This window comes from Stegostoma tigrinum, chromosome 20 (genome assembly GCF_030684315.1).
Source record: "Stegostoma tigrinum isolate sSteTig4 chromosome 20, sSteTig4.hap1, whole genome shotgun sequence".
NCBI lineage: Eukaryota > Metazoa > Chordata > Chondrichthyes > Orectolobiformes > Stegostomatidae > Stegostoma > Stegostoma tigrinum.
This window is the reverse complement of record NC_081373.1, coordinates 53,009,322-53,024,801: the sequence shown is the minus strand read 5'-3', so window position 1 is coordinate 53,024,801 and position 15,480 is coordinate 53,009,322. Positions and strand designations below refer to the sequence as shown.

Sequence of the window (15,480 nt, the reverse complement as noted above, 5' to 3'; positions counted from 1 at the left end):
GAGGTAAGATTAAGTAATATGCTCCAAAAGTGTGTCAATTTGGTTGATCTATCCAAATTAGTTCTGTTGCCGGCTGAATGATTGTTTCTAAAATTAAGTATTCTTAATTTGAATTTTAAAAAAATGAAGGGTAGATGCTTGAGATCTGAAACAAAAAGCAGAAATTATTGGTGAAACTAAGCAGATCTTGCAGCATCTGTGAGAAGAAAGCAGAGTTAACATATCAAGTCTGGTGACCTTTCATCAGAACAGTTTGGTAAACCTTTGTTGCATTGCTCCCTTGGCCAGAACATCCTGGGTAAGGAGGCCAAAACTGCACTCAGTACTTTGGGCGTGGCCTTTGCAAGGACCTGTACAATTGGAGGAGGACATTTCTGCTCCTGTATCCTAATCTTGTCACTATAAGTCAATATATGATTTGTCTTCTTCCTTAGCAGCTTCGTCTACATGTTTACTTTCAGCAACTGGTGTACAAGGATACCCAGGTCATCACACCCCACCATTTCCTAATTTATCTCCATTCACATAATCTGCTTTGTGTTTACTACAGTGGATAACCTCATTCATCCACACTGTTCTTCATCTGTCATGCATTTGTCCACTCACTCAACTTGTCCATATCACATTGAGACATGGTTATGACCTCCTCACGGTTCACAGTCTCAATCAGTTTTGTGGCATCAGCAGCTAAGAGATAAGTACATTTAGTTTCCTCATCCAAATCATTTAATGTGTTGTGAACAGGTCCCAGTCTGCCACTCAGAAAATGACTCGTTTATCTTTACTCTTTTTCTGCCTGCCAACCAATGCTTTAGCCATGTCAGGATGCTACCCGCAATCCCGTGCATTTCAATTTTTCATGGGACCTTATTGGAAGCCTTCTGAAAGTCCAAGTAAACTACATTCACTGGTTCCTTTATATCACTTCTCTTCAGTAAATCCCTGAAAAGTTCCAGTAAGTTTGTCAAGCATAATTTCCCTCGCATCTGTGCATGTTGATCTGTCCGATCTTGTCATTGTTTCCAAATTCTCTGCTATTAAATCTTTTATAATTAACCAAACCAATTACCTCATTACTGATATCACACTAACCATTCTGTATTTCCCTGTGTTTTCTCTACTTTTTTTAAATAGTGGGGTTAGATTAGCTCTCCTCAAATCTGCAGGAGCTATTCCAGAGTCCATAGCATCGTGAAAGATGACTACCAGTGCATCGACTGTTTCTAGGGCCACTTTGGTAATATTTAGGAATGTAGATTGTTAGGCGTTGGGAATGTATTGGCCTTCAATCCCATCAATTTCCCGAACATAATTTCTCTGCTTATGCTGATTTCCTTCATTTTCGCTCACTCACTAGATGTGCTCTCCAATGCTTTTAGAACATTATTTATTTATCTTTTGTGAAGACAAAATCAAAATATCTGTTTAATTGGGCTGCCATCTGTCTGTTCTCCATGATAACTTCTATTTCTGACGGCAAGGGACCCATGTTTGTCTTCATAAATATTTTTTTCTTCACATACCTATAGAAACTTCTACAATCTGTTTGCATATTTCCGTCAAGATGACACTTGTACTCTATTTTTCCATTTTATACTAATCACTTTGGCATTTGCTGAAATCTAAACTGCTCCCAATCTTTGTGTGTGTTGCTGTTTTGGCCAATTTGCATGCCTCTTCCTTGGATATGATACTATCCCTAATTTTCCTTGTTAGCCATGGTCAGATTATCTTTCCTTCCTTATGAACAATTGTTGCAGTTCCTTCGCATGGTCTTTCAGTGTTTGTCTTTGTCTTTGGGTAACATTTCCCAAACTCTTCACATTCTACCCAATCATCTAACCTGCCACACAACTTTTCTCAATTATCTGCTTTCATTCACCTCTTAAGTTAATCACAGATAGTGGTCTACTCCTTTAAAAGTCTGCCATACTGCCTCTATTTATCTACCCCCTAGACTAATATGCAGCCCAGCATAGCTGCAGTGAGTCGTCGTTGATCTGACAGGGCAGATTAGTGTGCACTTGGAATTTTACTTGGCATCAATCCTCAAAAAAGTAGCACTGTGGGTTCTTGGAATGGAGTTGGAAAGAGGCATCACATATCAGGTGGGTCTACAAGCCCCCTAATGGGAAGCACAATCTAGGGTGAAATGTACAACAAGAATTATTGGGTGCTTATGACAAAGGGAGGTCAATAGTCATGTACAATTTTAATCTGTGTGAAATCTGTAAAAGTTAAATTGTTAGTGCTAGCCTGGATGAGGAGTTAAGAGAAATCTTTTGAGATAGCTTCTTGTTCTAGAATCAATCAAAGATAGGACTAAGTACAAGCAATCACAAAATATTATTGCATTGTACATTTGAAAGGAATGAGTGAATCCAAGATGAGTATGTTATTGTTAAATGAGGCCAAGCGTGCACACGAAAGTTGAGCTAGCTGAAATAAAATGGCATACTAGGCAAGGCAGTAGATGTATACCAGCATAGGGACTAACATTTCAAGGGAAGGACCCATTTTCTGTAGTTACCTAAAGAAGTGAAGGAAAGTGTCAAACCTGTGGAAAAAGCATATAGTTTTGCAAAAACATATGGCATGTCAGATGATTAAACGGAATATGAACAATGGCAGAGAATGACTAAGGTTAACCAGCATGAAGAAATTAGGCCATAAGAGAAAACTTGCTGAAAATGTGAAAACAGACAGCAAGAGTCTATACAGGTATTTAAAAAAGGAAAAGAGTAAGTAAAATGAGCATTGGTCATCTGGAGACTGTGAATAGGAAGCTAACAGAGATAATAAAGAACAATGAATGAAATGGACATATATAATGCTTCTGCCTTCACAATAGGGAATAGAAAAAATTGCAGCAGTAGATGGGAAGGGGAACTTGCTAAAATTATAATCACGAGAGAAAAGGCAATGAACAAACCAACGGGAGGCTGATAAGGACCTGAGTCCAGACGGATTTCATCAACTTCCTAAAATTCATTGCTAATAAGGTAGTAGGGTTGTATTAATATTTGAAAATTCACTAGATTTGGGAAATCTTTCATTGGACTGTAAAGAACCAAATGTAACTTCTCTGTTCAAGAAGGAAGGGAGACAGAAAACAGGAAACAAGAGACCAGCTATCTTGACAACTATTGGGAATGGTGTTCAAATGAGTCTTTAAAGATGTTATGGCTGTGGACTTAGAAAAGTGCAAGATAATCAGGAAGAATGGCATGATTTTGTGAAAGAGTTATCATGTTTAGCTGATTTATTTTGGGTTTTTTGAAGGTCGTGATGAACTGCTCCTTGAATCTCTGCGGTCAACTAGGTGTTGGTGCACGTACATAGTGTTAGGGAGGGAATTATGATAAATTTCATGTTAGCATGGTTAATATCTCAGAGGGGAACTTGAGGTTCCCATATTTCTGCTGCCTTTGACCTTCTAGATGATGTGGGCATGGGTTTAGAAGGTGCCGTTTAAGAAGCCTTGGGGATTTCGGCAATGCACCTTGTAGATAGTAGACTGCGCAGCTACTGAGCACCGGTGGCAGAGAGAGTCAGTGTTTTTGGATGCGTTGCCAATCAAGCAAACATCTGGTACCTCAACATACTCTTCTGTTGCTTCCAAAAATGTAAAGATACTCTGCTGTTAAACCAATATATATAGACTGAAATAATTTGTTTCCTTTATTTTTGACAAATTACGTCATGCACTGTAAACAATGCAGCAAAGTGCTGAATCATCACTCAAGCCTGAATTAGAAAGAAATTGCTATGTTGTTATACTTATTTTGCAATGTTTTCTGGAATATGCTGTGATTTTCTTTTGGTCATGGGTTGTGTTTTCCAGCAGAACTAAAACTGAGTTGTGATTTACACTGTGGGATGTCTTTTGTGTTGTAATCATTTATTTGAGGAACAGAAACAGGCTTTAAGAGATCTTATTATCTAGCAAAATGACAATGTCTCAAATTTCACAACTTTAATTTTTGTCCAGTGTTTGCATCTATCGTTGTGCCTTACAAAGTCACGCAGGCACATGAGAAATAATTTATGCCATCAAGGAATATTTAACCTAATTTGTTTCTGAACAAAGACTTTTAAATCAACGCTAGTCAATTTAGGACCAACATTTTCCATTTATTTTCTTATTTTATAGACTGTTCAGTCAGTTGCACATATTGCTATGTAACGTTGTTCTGGCATGCGGCTGGCTGAAACTTTTCATAATCAAATTTGCTCCAAATAAGTGACAGCATCACAACATAAACAGAAAATGCACCTTTATTATGAGCTACAGTCCTTTGAATTCAGTAGATATATGGTAGAATTTATCAGAAAATTTGTACTTTTGTTGCACTTAACTCTGCCGAAGGCACTGCACTGACAAATTTATAAGATCATTCAAAGGAATATTTAAATAGCATTTTGTGGGAAGTATAGGAGATAATGCCTAAGTCAATCTAGTCTTAAAAAGCAGCAATTTTAAAAGCCAATGAACCAAGTGTTGATAACTAAACTTCTGAGTTGCTTCTGTGTGATTACATATGAAGAAAGAGTCTTAAACTTAAATAACCGGTCTGAGAGTGCTTACATACCACCACATTTAACTGGGAAATATTGAATTCACTTTGACCGCAATATGAGTGTTGCACTGACTTTTTACTCTGTGCTTCCAAAGTAGCTTGCCGCTTTAATCATTGACAAAAAAAGGACTTAACTTTCACCAGATTTGTTGAGAAGTCTTTGTTTCTTCACTGTGCCTAGTTTCTTGCCGGACATTGATTTCATAAGCACAACAGTTTTCTCAATGGCTTGGGAAACTATACCACATTGTGAATGATTTCTTTAACCCAGTGTTATTCCTAAAAACATGAGAGAAATGTTTCTAGTCTTCAGCCACTCTTGGAAAATAATGCAATGCTTTTTGGCACCATTCTCTTTAAAAATTGCCTTTTCTGATAATTGCTTTCATATTCTTTTTCTTATAAAGAAACATTTGGAGTTTTGCCAGTCATTGTCAGCAATCAGTTGGAAGTTTCAGACCAGTATCTACAGAAATGCTCTGTAGACAGTCCAGACTCTGAATACCTGTGACGTTAGAATTCAGCATCAAGGACATGCAACTTTAATGCAGATACGCTGCCCACAGCAGGGTTTTAAAAAATAAAATGCAAGAAGGGAGCGTGGACTTTCCACAAATAACTTACATTTATAAAATTTGATAGTACTTTAAAAGAGAACTTCACAGTGACCTGCAGTTAAACTAACTTACAGTGTAAATGGAATAGCATAGGAAGATTCCCATATCACTCTACTTTTTAAAAGTATATTTTTTATGTAGTGACAGTAACAGAATAATGTGTTTTTTGTGATCAAAAATGAACTAAATCTGTGTTGCAGTACAATAAGGTTTGAGATTTTTGCTTTCTTCTGGACAATTAGGATTCTTAACCATCCCATCCACAGCAGCAGTTTCAAGGTAGGTAAATTGATTGATGTTAGCAGTGTGCTTAATTTTTAATTGTGTTTTCCCTAGGTGTATGTAGAATTTGATGACCTAGAATGGGAAAAACGTGAGTGGGTTAAAGTTTATGAAGACTTTAAGATTTTTTTGGTGGAACATCAACTGGTCTGGGCAAAGAGAAAGAACCCCAACCAGACTCAGGGATCAAAAAGTAAGCAGATTCAATGGCCTGCTTTGGTGAGTAGAACAAATAAAATCTACCCCTTCCCACAATTTCTCTTGTATTGTACAGATTTCTTTTGTTGCTTTCTAATAACTTTTCAATGATATCATAGCCATCATAGCTTTCCAATTTTAATTTGAATCTTTTGAAATAACTTGGTCCAGATTGTTTTGACCTTCATTTTCTGTAATTATATTCTTGACAATATTGCTCTGTGCATGGATAGAGACTTCTTTGTCTACATTCTTAAAGGCAGTTTTAAACATAGCTTTATGTCAGTTTATCTTCTGGCTTTGCTTCTTCAGTCTTGTTCTGAAGCGTGCCATCATAATTTGGATTTGATGTCTGGAAAATATGCTAAGCAAAGTAACAAAACAAAATCTCCATTTTTATTTCATTTTCAGAAGTTCTGTATTTTACAAGAAATGAAGTAATACCAGCTTAGAAATACAAAATGAGCACTTAAAATCTTGAATATAATTTTTTTTGATTGAAGTAACTTTTTTCCTTTAAAAATAACCCAGGTTGAATTCAGATATCAGCTAGGTGTTTGACTGTATAATCATTAAAGGTACCAAGATAAATTGAATCTGTCTCCTTGTTTGCTGAGCTGAAACTGTTACAGTTACCAATTTCACTCTTTCACTTCCTTTTATTTCTAGTTTCTAATCATGCAAGCCAGAAAGCCTGACATCATTTTCTGTTCACAAAGCTTATTAATAAACACCCCAGCACATGATTATTTTACATGTTATGTGGAAAGTGCTACTTGAAAGCTTTTTTTTAAAACTGTAAACCAATTCCAGGATTATTCTGTTAGCAAGAGTGACATTCGAGTTTTGAGAAGATTTGTAGCTCAGGTTGAACCTAACCAGATAAATAGAAAGCGGGACATAACACCAGCGCTTCGTCGGAGGCTCACTGATGATGTTACCTAGAATGGTGACGAAACACCTGAAAACTAACCTTCCAGCTCAGCGAGCAAACTCACAGAGTGACGTTCGTTGATGAATAAACTTTGTCCTGCACGTGAGACGTAGTCTTGCTGCTCTATAAATTGTGTCATGGAATCTTTTGTGTGTTTGAGGAGAGTACAGGCATTTTGTTTATCGTGTCATCTCAAAGACAGCAATTATCCTACTGTCTTAGTACTGCCCCGAATGCTTGCTGGAAGTTCTTATGTAGAGCTTAACTCAAACCGTGATTCAGGTAAATGTGCGTTCACTAAAGCAAGGTTGACACTTGACTCAATAAATGAAGAGTATCAGTTAAGGTCTGGTGAAGGAATTGCTGGTAAAATTTGTGAGCAGATTTCAAGTTCTAGATACTGCTGCATGAAACATGACTAGGCAATGAAGTGTCCCATTGTGCAGGGTTTGATTATTAAATACTATAATGCATTTTAGATTATTAACTATAAGTCAGAACAAGTGGATTTAACTCATTGCTGAGAATTGAGAATATTTTGTGACATTTGGAAACCTTGAAATAGTTAATACTGGTGCGCTGGTGAAAATTAGAGAAAAGTTATTAGAATCTTTTCGATGATCTGTTTTAAACAGAAGCTTTAGTTTGCCGCTGATTATTCTCTTCATCTTTCCTCCTCAGTTTTGCTCTGTCTTAGAAAAATATAGGCTTGTCCTGCGTTTTCCAGCTAAAGGCACTGGTTGCTGTTTGGTAACTGAACCAAACTGCTGTTCTGCAAACATCGCTGGCAGAGGCTGTCAGCAATCAATTTAGCAATGATGGCCATCACAACTCGGAAGAATCCCGAACTCTCCTGATGTCCACATCTACACTTGGAATTGGGGGCCACAGGAGAGCATCAGGAGCAAAACCTTGGCGAATCCTTCTCCATTCTTTTGATGGTCAGGATAATGCCCCCACTATTGTTAATAAACTTGGGATCACAGTGCAATATTTTGGATTTATGTTGTTGAGTCTATATGGTAGTACATTTGATAGCTTTGTCGGTCAACATTTTCTTCCCTGAAGGTTTCTCTTTATTTCCAAGGTTACCTTCTAGTTTTCAGGGACTCCATTTTCATTCTTACAAACTCCTTTCTTGACTGATAAAGTAATGGAGAAATGTTGCCTTCTCTGTTTGACTTTGTTGAGGTTACCTTCTTCAGATAGCATTAACATATAATCTTAAATAACATGTTTGTATTGTAATGTCACGCACCAGTCTTCAGCTGATTTCATTCCCTCCACGTGATAGTAAGAAATAGCTGAAAACATTGGATAATACAATAGTGCTGGCAATAGTACTGAAAACTTGTGCTTCAGAGCTTTCGGCACCCCTGTCCAAGGGTGTTCCATGACAGTGACAATGCCTGCATCTACCTGCCAATATGTAAAATTGCCCAGGTATGTCATGTACATACACAGCAGGACAAATCCAATCCGGTCAACTAGCACCCCATTAGTCTACTCTCATTAATCAGTCAAGGAATCAAAGATATTACGAACAGCAGTATGCAGCAGCATTTGCTTCACATGAAATTTACTTATTGGTGCTCGCATTGGTTTCCACCAGGGCCAGTCAGCTCTGAAACTATTTATAACCTTGGCTTGAACATGGACAAAAAATTTAATTCCAGAGGAAAGGTGAGATTGTGAAGGTGTGTCCTTGACATTTCGGCTGCGCTTGACTAAGTGTGGCATCAACTCATCCTAACAAAACTGGAGTCAGTGGGAAGCAGGGGAACTTTTTACAATTGTGTCAGACACAGAGGAAGATGCTGTCAGGAAATCACTGCACGGGTACTTTAATGTTGTATCCTAGGCCCAAAGTCAATGACTTTTCCTACTTTTTAATTGTCAGACTTGGGAATGTTTACTGATGACTGTATAGCATTCAGCATCATTCACAGCTCTGTCCATGGTAAATGCTGCAATACCTGGACAATATCCTGTTTTTGGCTGACAATTGGAAAGTAACATTTGCAACACACAAGTGCAGTACAGTAACTATCTTTCTTTGGTATTCAGTTGTGTTAACAATGCTGAAACCCCAGTATCAAATATGGGGGCTAATATTAACCAGAAGTAGAACTGATAGCCATATAAATACTCTGGCTACATTAGCAGGTCAGAGGTTGGAAATCTTGTTGCAAGTAACTCACCTCTTGATTGCTCAAAGCCTGTCCACCATTTTACAAAGCAGGAGTGCAATGAATTCTCCCAGTTGCCTGGACAAGTGCAGCTCCAGCAATACTCAAGAAGCTTAACACCATTCAGGACAAAACACCCCACATAATTGGTGCTACATCCACAAGCATTCACTCCATTCGCCTCTGAAGCACAGGATCAACAATATATACAGTATACAAAGGTGCATGTAAAAGTTCACCAAGGTTCCTGTAACAGTACCTTCCAAGCTCTCAAATGCAACCATGTAGAAGAACAAAGGCAGTAGATATGTGGGAACACAACCATCTGCAAGCTTCTCTCCAAGCCACTTGCCATCTTGAATTGGAAGTTTTTTGCTGTTCCTTCCGTTACTGGGATGATATCTTGCAAATCTGTCGTGAACAAAATTTATGCATTACTCCAAACAAAAGAACTGTAGTGGTTCTATTCAATAGCTCATAATTAGGGCAGTTAAGGTTAGTCAATAAATATTGGCTCAACCATGAAGTCCAAACCTTTTGAATTAATTTTTAAAAATATCTTTGGAACCTTAATTGCAATCTTTAAGTAACTATGCTTGCGATGGTTCTGGGTGGGGAGGCAGTGAGGAATAAAAAGTTAAAATGATTAAAATGCTGAAATTCATTTGATCTTTTGCTGACTAGCATAAACTGCTTCATTGCCACCCTTAATTTCTGTTTAATGTATCAAAGAGTTGAACATTGGCATGAACCTGAACTAGTTCTCCTTTTGTAACTTGGGAATTTTCTTCAAAATCCAAATTTGAGATAAAATACCAATGTACAACGAAGTATGGAGAATAGAGGAAAAACTGTAAAATGACAACATAAAGGTACTTAGGGGTCTTGTACATGAAACACAGAACACTAACAAGCAGGTGCAGCAGGTAATCGGGAACGCTAATGCAGTGTTAGCTTTTACTTCAAGGGGTTTGGAATGTAAGAGTGGGGAGTCTTAGTGCAACTGTACAAGTTGCTGGTGAGACCACATTTGGAAAACTGTGATAAGTTCTGGTCCCCTTATTTAAGAAAAGATGGCATTTCATTGGAGACAGTTCGGACAAAGTTCACTAGGATGATTCCAGATACGGAGGGATTGTCTAATGAGCAAAGGCTACACCGCTCGGCACACTACTCAGTAGGGTTTAGAGGAATGAGAGGTGATCTCATTCAGAATTTGAATAAAGCTTCAGTAGTATTGGTGCCTTTCATTAGGGATTAATTCCCTGATGCATTGCACTGATGTGTCAATGGCGTGGCAAGCTGCTGCAGCAACCCTCATACGTGCCTTTGTCAGCTCTCAGCAAGAATATTCCGATATAGTACTTTGCTGACCACCCTTCAAAGTTTTCCTCTGTAAGCATCCGCCTGTCCAAAATATTGTTACCTGTACACTATCCCGGTCACCTAATTAGCTGTTACTTCCTGGCTTACGTTGGTTTCCCAGTCACCTGATGTTTCAAAATTGAAACTCGTACGTTAATGTTAATGGCTTCATATTTCTGTCTTTTCTGAAGGTTGTGACCCTCTCTCCAATCGCCCAAACTCTCTTCACCCTTCATTCCATCTTGCCTTCTGTGCAGCCCCCTTTCCTTTCATTCTGTCATTGGCAGCAATGCCTTCAGCTGTCCTGACAATGCACCCCTCCCTTAACTCTTTATTCTCTTTTCTTCCCTTCTCCTCTACTTAAGGGTGGCCTTAAAGCTCACCAGTTCGACAGCAGTTACAGTCATTTACCGTTGTTTGGCTTTGCCAGTATTTCAGTTTGATTGTGACTTTGAAGAGCCTTTTGGATATGTTACAACTTTTAAGTAACAGCATCAATATTGTTTGTGTTATGTTTAAAAGATTAAACTGCCTTGCTACTACTGTACTTCTGTTCCTTCTCCAGAAAACCTCAGTAGTTTCGATGGTGAGTGAGGGGTTCTGTTTGGATGGAATGTAGGGTGTTGTAACTACTGTACTTAATTTTCTTGCAATTAATTTCAAAAAGAATAACTGAGGGGAGGTATTGGCATAGTGCTAATGCCAGTGGATTAGCAGCCCCAGTCCACTGTTCTAAGAAAATAGGTTTGAATCACACCATGAAAATTAATTCCAATAAGTTACAGAATAAATAGAATAAAATAATGTAACCATGTGACCGCTATTGAATATTGTGAAAATGCACTTGTTTCACGAATGTCCTTTGGGGAATGAAATCTGCATCTTTACCTGGTCTGGCCTAAATGTGACTCCAGACCCACAGAAATCTGCGTTCTGGGCTGTTAGGGATAGGCAACAAATGCTGACCTGGCCAGCAATACCCACAACCCGTGAACAAATGAATAAAAAAAATTGATTGAGCATCATTTAAATAAAATCTATGAAGCACATGCTGATGTTACACGTCAACATGTCTTTGAAACTAAAAATACAAAAATTATAATAATTTCAAATGTGCTCATCTTAGTTGCAATGTTGGATGAATAATCAACATTGTAGTAACTTTTCTAATGGAAGTATTGAAGCTTTTGAAAAAACCAATGCCACCAGATGCAAGATTATTTTAATTTCATTGGACCTATTTAAGGTTGAGGCAGACAAGTTTTTTTTTCTCTTAAAGATTTGAATGAGCTGGAAATTGTGAAAGGAAATATAGTTGAAGTCTCAAGATAAGTCATGATCACATTGAATGGTGGAGCAGGCTTAATGGGCCAACTCATGCTCCTATTTTGTATGTTTCTCTTAACTTGCAACTGGGATATAGGAAATCAGAATAGAATTTTTCATAGTTCAAGTCAGCAAACACATGACAAATGCAGTTATGGGTGATTATTAAACTCTTTAAAATTCAAATACTGTTCATAGGACAAAGGAGACAAACATTGCTGCAATGTACCCATGAGCAGACAAATGTACAAAAACTGCTTCACTTCATCATTAACCAATTTGGCTTGCAAACGATGTGGAATTGCATGCCTAATTATTTTGTGAGAATGCATGTTTAACACTACAGTTTTTCAAGAAAAGAGTAGATTTGGTTGCAGCGCTGGATATCATCACTAGATTTGCCCAAGAGCACAACATACAGTTCTACGCAAACCACACTGACTTCATTTTGAATGCTTGCAATGAGCACAGCAATTATTTTTGTAATGATACAAAAAAGACTATAAAGTCAGAAGGTCAGACAACCCTTCAAACCTGCGCCACCATTCACTATGATCATGGCTGATCTTATGGCATCAATTCAGTTTCCCACATGCTCCCAACTCCTTTAAACCTTCTATCTCTATGCCATACTCCGACTCCGTTTCCATACACCTTGAAAGGTACGTTTTGGCAACCTGCTGCAACTCTATTGTAGTGAGGCATCAATAACTAAAATGTGTTTGAAGGTGATTACATGAAAACTTGGTAAGGTAAAACCTCAAGTTTAACTTACAATGTCAGTTTCATCTAAGGTAGTCAAGTTTATCTTTTCATGATGGGAAGGTGTAGTGCTTGGAACCAGGTTGACCATTTTGACTGTGAGGTTGTTGATTGGTGTTGTTGGTATGGACCGATCAGTAAAGCCCAGGCTGTCCAATATAATGAGGAAATTAGATGTTCTCTGTTTAGGTGACTGACTCAGCTGGCTGGCCTGTACTGTGCACAAGTAAATAAAGAGTGACTTGGTGACCGGAGACAGTTATTCCACAAAGGTAAATATTATTTGACAAATTGGAACTTAGTATACTGACATTCTGATAAAAGATCACTGATCATGCTGTTTCCGTTTGCACAGATGCTACAAGACTCTAGTGTTCAGAGATAGTGGGAACTACTGATCCTGGAGAATCTGAGATAACAAGGTGTAGAGCTGGATGAACACAGCAGGCCAAGCAGCATCAGAAGAGTAGAAAAGCAGTTGGGCCCAGACCTGACATGTCAGCTTTCCTGTTCCTCTGCTGCCTGGCCTGCAGTGTTCATCCAGCTCCACACCTTCTTATCTAAGACTCCAGCATTTATATTTTTATTTCTGTTGATATTTAATTTGAATTTTTTGCGTAAACTTGATTCATAATTTCAACAGGCAACAAGGTGTAGAGCTGGGTGAACACAGCAGGCCAAGCAGCATCAGAGGAGCAGGAAGGCTGACATTTAAGTCGCAAAGCTGGTGAGCTTGAAGGTTCTGAGTACGTACTTGAAGGTTAGGGGTCAGACAGGATATTCTGTGGCCGTAAGTGGGAATCCAGGATGGTGTGTTGCCTCCCAGGTGCCAGGGTTCAGGATGTCTTGGAGTGGCTGCAGAACATTCCCAAGGGGGAGGTTGAGCAGCTGGAAGTCATTGTGCACATTGGCACAAATGACATAGGGATGAGGTCCTGTGGAGTGATTAGTGAGCTGGGAGAAAAGTTAAAAACCAGGACCTCCACAGTGCTAATCTCCAGATTACTTCTAGTGCCAAATGCTAGTGATGGTAAGAACTGGAGGATATGGCAGATGAATGCGTGACTAAAGAATTGCTGCAGGGGGCAGGGCTTGAGATTCCTGGACCAATGGGATTTTTTCTGGGGCAGAAGTGATCTGTTCAAGAGGGACAGAGAGCACCTGTCCTGGTAGGCGGATTTGCTAGTGCTACAAGGGAGGGTTTAAACTAAATTGGCAGGGGTTGCTGGGATCATCAACAGCAGGGTGGCAAGTGTGAGACTGGAAGATGATAGAGTAATCAGAAATAGCAAGCTGAAGAGACAGGTCAGGCTGGCGCATGACAGGGAGCGCAGAATGCCTGTTGGATTAAATTGCATCTATTTCGATGCAAGAGGGCTGACTGGTAAGACCGATGAACTGAGTGTGTGGATAGTTCTATGGGAATATGATATTATAGTCATTACAGAAATATGGCAAAGGGAAGGACAGGATTGGCAGCTTAATGTACCAGGGTACAGAAGCTTGAGGCGGGGGAAAGAGGGGAGAGATGTTGCATTTTTGATTAAGGGGAGTATTGCACCTCAGTTAGAGATAAAATAACTGAGGGATCATTTAGTGAGGCTTTGTGGGTGGAACTAAGAAATAAGAAGGGGAGGATGACATTATTGGGATTGCACTAGAGGCCCCCAGAATAGCCAACAGGAGTTAGAGGAATAAATATGCAGGGAGACTGGGGAGACTTGCTGGAGAAATAGGGTTGTCATAGGACATTTTAATTTTCCTAACATACACTGGGACTGCCATAGTGTTAAGGGCTTAGATGGGGTGGAATCTGTTCAGTGTGTTTAGGAAAGTTTTCTCAAGCAGTATATAGAGGGTCCTACTTGGGAAGGTATAAAACTCGACCTACTCTTGGAAAATAGGGCAGGACAGGTGTTAGAGGTGCCAGTGGGGGTGCACTTTGGAACCAATGACAATAGCTGTATTAATTTTTAAATGATTATGGAGAGGGACAAAATTGGTCCACAGGTTCAAGTTCTAAATTGGGACAAGGTGAATTTTGATGGATAACTGGAGTTTGCAGGCAAAGGGACCTCTGGTAAGTGGGAGGCCTTTGAAAGTGTGACAGCTAGAGTTTAAGGTCTATATGTTCCTCCAAGAGTGAAGGACAAGATTGGCAGGAGTGGGGAACCCTGGATGATGAGATAGTGAGGCTTTGACCAGAAAAATGGAGGAGGCATGGCTCAGGTACAGGCAGCTGGGATCAGGGAGCCCTTCGATGTACGTAGGGATACAGGAGTTTACTCAAGAAGAAAGTTAGGAAGTTGGAAAGGGGAGATGATTTAGCTTTGGCTGAGAAGATTAGGATGAATTCAAAGAGATTCTTTAAGTGTATTAAAGGAAAAAGAATAACTCGAGAGAGAATAGGACCTTTCAAGGGCCAAAGTGGACATGTATGTGTGGAGATGACACAGTGTAGAGCTGGAGAAGCATAGCAGGCCAGGCAGCATTAGAGGAGCAGGGAAGTTGACGTTTCGGGTCGGGACCCTTCTTCAGAAATGGGGAGGGAGAAGGGAGCTGGGAAGTAAATAGAGGAAGGAGGGGCGGGAATGGGGAAGGTAGGTGGGATGGTGATGGGTGAGTGTGGGTAGGGAGTGGTGGGGATTGGTCAGTGGATGGGTGGCAGATATGTGGGAGAGAAGATGGACAGGTTGTGTCAGGTCAAGGAGATGGAGAAGAGAGGGAGGGTTGGACATGGGATGAGGCCGGGGGTGGGGAGATTTTAAAACTGGCGATTCCATGTTTAGGCTGTAGGCTCCCGAGGTGGAATGTGAGGTATCGCTCCTTCAGCTTGTGTGCGGTGTCATTGTGGCACTGGAGGAGGCCCAGGATGGATATGTCACTCAGGTAGTGGGTGGGGGAAGCTAAAATGGTTGGTAACTGCAAGGAGGTTATAAAATGGTCTGTGCATCTACACTTGGTCTCACCACTGTAGAGAAGGCCACATTAGGAGCAGCGGATACAGTAGACCCAAGTTGGTGGATGTCGAGGTGACCCCCTGACTGATATGAAAGGTTTGCTTTAGCTACTGAATGGAGGTGACGGGGATGGTGTAGGGGCAGATGTAGCATTTCCTGCGTTAGCAGGGAAAGGTGCCGGGTCTGGTGTGGTTAGTGGGGAGTGTGGAACTGTTGACGGAGTCCCGGAGTGAGCGATCCCTACAAAACACAAATCGGGGTGGGAAG

The 15,480-nt window shown here is 39.8% G+C and overlaps 1 protein-coding gene across 1 annotated transcript in view; it reads left to right on the top strand.

Moving 5' to 3' along the window:
- jmjd1cb (jumonji domain containing 1Cb) overlaps positions 1 to 15,480 on the top strand; it is a 336,894-nt gene that overhangs the window by 135,706 nt on the left and 185,708 nt on the right. The window contains exon 2 of the mRNA XM_048550915.2: positions 5,534 to 5,698. Within this exon, the coding sequence (XP_048406872.1) occupies positions 5,534 to 5,698 (165 nt within the window). The remainder of the gene's footprint in view (positions 1 to 5,533; positions 5,699 to 15,480) is intronic.